The sequence below is a fragment of the Belonocnema kinseyi genome, chromosome 3 (genome assembly GCF_010883055.1).
Source record: "Belonocnema kinseyi isolate 2016_QV_RU_SX_M_011 chromosome 3, B_treatae_v1, whole genome shotgun sequence".
NCBI classification, from domain to species: Eukaryota; Metazoa; Arthropoda; class Insecta; order Hymenoptera; family Cynipidae; genus Belonocnema; species Belonocnema kinseyi.
In genome coordinates, this window is record NC_046659.1 from 154,188,901 (window position 1) to 154,196,744 (window position 7,844).

Below are 7,844 nucleotides of genomic sequence, written 5' to 3' on the forward strand. Positions count from 1 at the left end.
AGTTTTGACCACCCATCTCTTTTGAGTAATTTATTTTGTAAATTCAGTCACTATTTCTTATGCATGACCAAATTAGTTAAAATTTCAACCAAAAATCAAGTTTCAGATTTTTCAGATTATCACAGTTTATTCTAATTAAATCATAATTTATTATTGAATGTTTATTCTTTTCTATTACGAGAAAAACCTTTTGTAATTTTTTTGTCCTTGAGATTTTTTTAGCTGTTTTAAGTTTGCTAATTGAATTGATCATATTTCAAACATACAGAAACAACGTGTTTCTCAATTTTTCAAAAAATGTATTTATAATGTTTTATTTGATTACTCCTAATTTATCCTGATTTGGAACAGGGAATTTTTGACATGCAACAGAAATTTTTTAAAAGAATTATCATTTAGATTTGGAAGAAAGGAATTAAAAAAATTCCTGTTCCAAGTCAGCATTTATCTCAGTTTGAAAGTTCTCTCTTTAAAATTTTAGATACAAAAATTACTTCAAGTACTTTGTAGAGTAGAACTAGTATTTCAATTAAGGAATACTGCTGAATTATAATAAAAATTTCCTAATATTGTTCGTTGCGAATTTAGCTTTTTTTAGTGCAAAATTCTACTAAATGGTTGAAAGTTAAACTCTTCTGTTGAAAATAATTTTTGAGGTTGAAGATGCATAATTTTATTTTAAAATTCATTTTAGTATTAAAATTTTACTTTGTTGAAAATCATTTTTTTTAACGAAAAATTTAACTAGACCTGTACAAAATTGAACTATTTTTCCGAAAATCCGTTCTTTTTTGGGTGAAAATTTAAACATTTTGTTACCAAAAAAATCCTCAACTAAAACAATTAATTTTCAACAAAATAGTTCAACTCTCTACAAATTGTTTACTTTTCTAGTAGGAATTTTATTCAGAAAATGCAATTTCTGCAAAAAGAAATGAATTTTCAAATACAAATTACAAATGTTCGACAAATGGTTAAATTTTCACAGACAAAAAAGCTTTTTGTCAATACGGAAAAAAAGATTGAATCAAAAACCGCGTATTCCCCCCATGAATGTACGTAATTTATGGGCGGTTCCTAAAAGGATTCGCTTTTATATTAAATTTTGTCGTGGACATTTTTTAAAAAATTGTATTTGTTTTATGAAATTTAGAGATGAATTGGACGCTTCCGAGTATGAAGAAACTAAAAATGAAACGATGGATCAGCTCAGAGAGTTTAACGAAAGTTTGCAAAGACTTATTTCCGGGGACGTGACTCTTGTCGATCAACTGGGAGCAATGCAATTGGTAAATTCTATTTTAATAATTTAATGAGGATGTCCAGCGTCCTGGAAAATCTGAAAAAGGTCTTGATTTCTTTTTTGCCTGGAAAACTCAGAAAAAGGCCTTGAATTTTGCTCATGGTCCTGGAATTTTCATCCGTTTAAAAAAATGTATATTTTTTTAAACTTGTCTGCTCCACCAGAATTGATTTTCTTTTTGAAATTTTTGTATTAATCTTTGACACGAGATAACACTTTTCACTCTCGTTACATTTTCTCCTACTCCGAGCCATTATTTATTCACAGGCTTTTAAACAGTATATTTTTTATAAATCCACGTTTCCTTGAATAATTTTAATTTTGTTTTAAAAACTACAAAACTATAAACCGTAAAAAATTTTGAAAATCAAAAACAGAATTCTGTTGAAAATTAACGCACGTTGATCCTAAAATGCATAAATAATGTATAGCCCATTGATCCATTGTACATTTATAAAAATGTATAATTGCAATTTTCTATGGAAAATAAACAAAAATTTTATAGCTTACAGATTTCAAAGATTACAAAATATTTCAGAAGATTTGGCAAATTAAATATTTTAGGAAGATTTCAAAAAATTTCACAAAGATTTCAAGGATTTCAAAAAGATTACAAATATTTTAAAGTATTTAAAATGTTCCAGAAGATTTCAAAGGTTTCCATTATCCATTGATTTCATCAAATTAAAAGGGTATAAAATATTTCAGATCATTTGGCAAATCCATGATTTTAGAAAGATTTCACAAAGATTTTACAACGATTTCAATGATTTCACAAAGATTTGAATGATTTCACAAACATTACAAATATTTCAAAAGCTTATAAATATTCCAAAAGATATCAAATATTTCAGTGATTTCAAAAAAATTTCAAAGATTTCACGGATTTTAAAAGCTTTCAAAATATTTCACGAAGATTTTAGAAAGATTTCAATGATTTCATAAAGGTTTTAAGGATTTTACAAGAATTTCAAGGATTTTACAAAGATACCATATATTTCAAAGGCTTGCAAAATATTTCACAAAGATTTAAAAGATTTCACAAAGATTTTAATGATTTCACAAACATTACAGAAATTTCAAAACATTCAAAATATTCCAAAAGATTTTAAATATTTCACAGTGATTTCAAAAAAATTTCGAAGATTTTACGGATTTCAAAAGCTTTCAAAATATATTTCACAAAGACTTCAAAGATTACAGAATATTTCAGAAGATTTCAGAAAGATTTTATGAAGGTTTCAATGATTTTACAGAGACTTTAGCGATTTCACAAAGTTCTCAATAATTTCACAAAATTTTTGAAGGATTTCACTAGAATTTCAAGGATTTCACAAAGATAACAAATTTTTCAAAATATTTCATAATGATTTCAAAATTTTTCAGAAGATTTGGCAAATTATAGATTTTAGGATGATTTCAAAAGATTTTACAAAGATTTCAATGATTTTACAAAGATTTAAACGGTTTCACAAAGATTTCAATGATTAATTTCAAGGATTTCAGATAGGTTACAAATATTTTTAAATATTTGAAATATTCCAGAAGATTTCAAAGATTTCGATTTCCCAGTGATTTCATACAATTTTCGAAGATATCACGGATTTCAAAATATGTCACAAAAATTTAAAAGGTTACAGAATATTTCAGAATATATAAAAAATACTTCAGAATATTTGGCAAATCAAAGATTTTAGAAAGATTTCACAAAGATTTGTCAAAGATTTCAATGATTTCACAAAGATTTCACGAAGATCTCAATGATTTTACAAGAATTTTAAGGATTTCACAATGATTCAAAAGATTTCAGAAGATTTGAAAGATTTTACAATGATTTAAAATATGACAGAAGATTTGGCAAATTAAAGATTTTAGGAAAATTTCAAGAGATTTTATAAAGATTTTACAAAGATTTGAATTATTTCACAAAGATTTAAATGATTTCACAAACATTAAAAATATTCCTTAGTGATTTCAAAAAAATTTCGAAGATTTCACGGATTTCAAAAGCTTTCAAAATATTTTACAAAGATTTCAAAGATTACACAATATTTCAGAATATTTCACAAAGATTTTAGAAAGGTTTAAATGATTTCACAAAGATTTAAGTGATTTCACAAAGATCTCAATGAGTTCACAAAGATTTGAAGGATTTTACAAGAATTTCAAGGATTTTACAAACATAAAAAATATTTCAAAATATTTCATAAACATTTCAAAGATTTCACCAAGATTTTACAAAGATTTTAATGATTTCACAAACATTACAAATTATTCAAAAGATTAAAAAGATTTCACAGTTATTTCAAAAAATTTCGAAGATTTCACGGATTTCAAAAGCTTTCAAAATATTTTACAAAGATTTCAAAGATTACAAAATATTTCAGAATATTCCACAAAGATTGTAGAAAGGTTTCGATGGTTTCACAAAGATTTAAGTGATTTCACAAAGATTTAAACGATTTCTCAAAGATCTCAATGATTTTACAAAGATTTGAAAGATTTTACAAAAATTTCAAGGATTTCCCAAAGATAACAAATATATCAAAATATTTCACAAAGATTTTAGAAAGGTTTCGATGATTTCAAAAATATTTAAATGATTTCACAAAGATCTCAAAATATTTCACAATGATTTCAAAGATTACAAAATATTTCAGAATATTTCACAAAGATTTTAGAAAGGTTTCGATGATTTCACAAAAATGTAATTGATTTCACAAAGATCTTAAAATCTTTCACAATGATTTCAAAGATTACAAAATATTTCAGAATATTTCACAAAGATTTTAGAAAGGTTTCGATGATTTCACAAAAATTTAAGTGATTTCACAAATTTGGTAAATTAAAGATATGAGTGAGATTTCAAAAGATTTTACAAAGATTTCAAAACATTTATGAAAATTTTACAATGATTTCAATGATTTTACAAATATTTAAACGATTTCACAAAGATTTTAAAAGATTCAAAATATTTCAGAAGATTTCAAAGATTTTAATTATTTCACAAAGATTTAAATAATTTCGCAAACATTACAAATTGTGCAATAAATTAAAAACATTCCAAAAGATTAAAAAGATTCCACAGTGATTTCAACAAAATTTCGAAGATTTCACAGATTTCAAAAGCTTTCAAAATATTTCACAAAGATTTCAAAGATTACAAAATATTTCAAAAGATTGCACAAGGTTTTAGAAAGGTTTCAGTGATTTCACAAAGATTTGAACGATTTTACAAAAGATCTCAATGATTTTACAAGAATTTCAAGGATTTCACTAAGATTTTACAAAGATTTTAATGATTTCATAAAGATTTAAATGATTCCACAAACATTACAAATTATTCAAAAAATTAAAAATATTTTAGGGGGATTTCAAAAGATTTTACAAAGATTTCAATGATTTCACAAAGATTTCATAATATTTATGAAGCTTTGCAATGATTTCAATGATTTTGCAAAGATTTAAATGATTTCACAAAAATCTCAATGATTTCATAAAGATTTCAAATATTTTACAAACATTTCAAGGATTTCACAAACATTACAAATATTTCAAAAGATTTTAGAAAGACTTCAAAGATTTCATAATAATCTCACAAAAATTTCGAAGATTTCCCGGGTTTCAGATGATTTCAAAATATTTCATAATGCGATTTCAAAGATTTGTATGATTTCAGAAATATTTAAAAAGATTTGATTGGTTTCACGTAGCTTTAAATGCTTTCACAAAGATTGGGTACGAATTAGAAGGATTTAAAAATATTTAAAAAGGCTTCACAAGGATATCACAAAGAATACCAAGATTTTTAAATATTTCAAGAGATTTCAAAGATTTTTACGATCTTAGAAAGATATCAAAGATCTGAAAAATAATTCAATGATTTCACAAAGATTTCAAAAAATTTCGAAGATCTAACAAATTTAAAAAAAGATTTAACAAAGATTGCATAGAGGTTTTGCAAAGATTTCAAAGATTCAAAGGGATTTAACCAATATTTCTATGATTTCGAAAGATTTCCACGATACCAAAATACTTCAAGGATTTCACACAAATTATCATTATTTCAGAGATTTCGAAAGATTTAACGAACATTTTTATGATTTCGAAACAATTCAAAGATTTCAGAGAGATTTCAATGATTTTATAAAAATTTCAAGGATTTAATAATACTTCACCAAGATTTAAAAGTTTGCAAAAGATTTAAGAAATATTTCTATGATTTCGAAAGAATTCAATAATTTCAAAGAATTATACAAAATTTCACAGAGATTTTGACGATTTCACAAAGATTTTAATGATTACAGTAGATTTAACAAAGATTTCACAGAGATTTCAATCATTTCACAAATATTTTAATGATTAAAGAAAATTTAACAATGATTTAACAAAGGTTTTTATGATTGCAAATGATTTAATTATTTCAAAATACTTCACATAAATTTCAAAGTTTTAAAAAGATTTAACAAATATTTCTATGATTTCAAAAGAATTCGATGATTTCAAAAGTTTTGAAAAAATCTCAAAGATTTCAAAATACTTCACAAAGATTTCACAAAGATTTCAAAGATTTAAAAAACAAAGATTTCACAAAAATTTCAAAAAGTTTTAAAACATTACAAATATTTTAAAGATTTCACGAAGATTTGTATACCATATTTCAAGAGTGATCAACCCCTACATCATATTATTTTTATTAATAAACGAATTCCCGTCTCTTACCAAATTTTATGACTTCCAGACATTCTAGAATTTTTTCACAATTCCATGACTTTTCTAGGTCCTCCATTATTCCGAGTTGATTTAAATATAAATAATACAATATAAATAAATATAAAATTCTTCTTTTGGGTTAAAAACTAATTTTTTCCACTGAAAATGTAAGTATTTGGTTGGAAATAAACTTTTTTCTTGAAATTTCATATGATTGAGTTTCTAAATTCAACTTTTTTGTATAAAAAATTCGTCTTTCTGTTTTGGATATTCAACAATTTGGTAGATAATTCAACTATGTGGTAGAAAATTTAAATGAAAATTTTACTATTCTATTTTTGGTTAACAATTTTTTTTTTTAATTTAGAAATTAATCTATTTGGTTGAAAATAATTTTAGTTTGTTGAAACTTCGTCTTTTTTGGTAAAAAGAAATCATCTTGGTAGAAAATTTAACTATTTGCTTATAAATGTATGTATATTGCAGAATTTTTTTTTATCATGATCAAATTTGTTTAACTTAAAATTTAATTATTTGATTGAAAATTAACTTTTTTATTCAACCTTAATATTTTTGGCTTAAAAATTAAAATGTTTTAGATAGAAAATTAGTCATTTTGTTTTGGAAATTCAACTGTATGGTAGAAAATTCAACTACGTGATCGAAAATTTAACTGTTATGTAGAAAATGTATGTTTTTATTTTTCAAATGAAAATTAAGCTATTTCATTTTTGGTTTAAAATTCATCTTTTCAGTTTTTGGTCGAAGATTAACTATCTTTGTTATCATTCATATATTTACATGTATTACAATTATTTTTTAAAATCTGCCCGGATTAAATCTGTGCCGGTTTCGAGCGGTTTGATCACGACAAATAAAATGTCTGCTTTTTATTATAGGCAACGCAAGCAGCAATTAGTGCAGCTTTCAAAACTCCAGCAGTAATAAGAATGTTTGGCAAACGAGAACCCGAAAGTTTGCGAAATCGTCTCGTAGAAATCGATCGAGATTTGAAGCTTGGAAAATTAAGTAAAGACGCGAATGAAAGGCTACGAGGCGAAGTTTTGAGTGCTTTGAGGCAATTGGGAGAAAAATTGAACCAGTCTGAACTACAGTTATTAGAAAAATTGACCCTCAGCGGGGTAATGCAGAGCAATTTTATTAAAATCAGCGAAAACGTAGACGAAAGTTCCACCTCCACCGAAGACAAGGAAATGAAAACATAATAAATTAACTGTGAACTTTTTCTGGCTATATCGCTTAATTTTTCACACAAAAATTAATCTAGTGGAACTAAAAAAGTGTCAGAAGAAATTTCTCATACGTCGAAAAAATCTGATTTTATATTTAAAAAAAAAAAACGTTTTTTGGTAATTTTTCATTTTATCATGATGAAAAATGACGACGCTACAATCGAAAATATTTAAAAGTGTTTATTTTATTACATTTAGTTGAAGTTTGAATAATAGAATTTTAAGCTATTTTGGATTTAATTTTCAATAAAATAATAAAATTGGATACAAATAAGTGGAATTTCTAAAAAAATTGTTGAATTTTCATACAAATGATTGAATTTTAAATAAAAAACAGTTGCATTTCCGACGAATTATTTGAAAATTTTTTAGAAGACGGTTTTATTCTTAACAAAACAGTTAAATTTTAAATCCATAAGGACGAATTTTCTGTCCAGATAGACGAATTTTCAACAAAACAGTTGAATTGTCAACTAAGAAGGTTGACTTTAACAAAAGACTTGAATTTTCTAATTTCGAAAATGAATTGTAAACCAAAAACAGTTGAATTTTCAACAAGAATATTGCAATTTTCA

The 7,844-nt window shown here is 24.8% G+C and overlaps 1 protein-coding gene across 1 annotated transcript in view; it reads left to right on the forward strand.

Moving 5' to 3' along the window:
* LOC117168749 (protein LZIC-like) overlaps positions 1 to 7,450 on the forward strand; it is a 7,929-nt gene extending 479 nt beyond the window's left edge. The window contains exons 2-3 of the mRNA XM_033354498.1: positions 1,154 to 1,289; positions 6,916 to 7,450. Coding sequence (XP_033210389.1) covers positions 1,154 to 1,289; positions 6,916 to 7,242 — 463 coding nt within the window. The 3' untranslated portion in view covers positions 7,243 to 7,450. The remainder of the gene's footprint in view (positions 1 to 1,153; positions 1,290 to 6,915) is intronic.
* Positions 7,451 to 7,844: the final 394 nt, after the last annotated feature.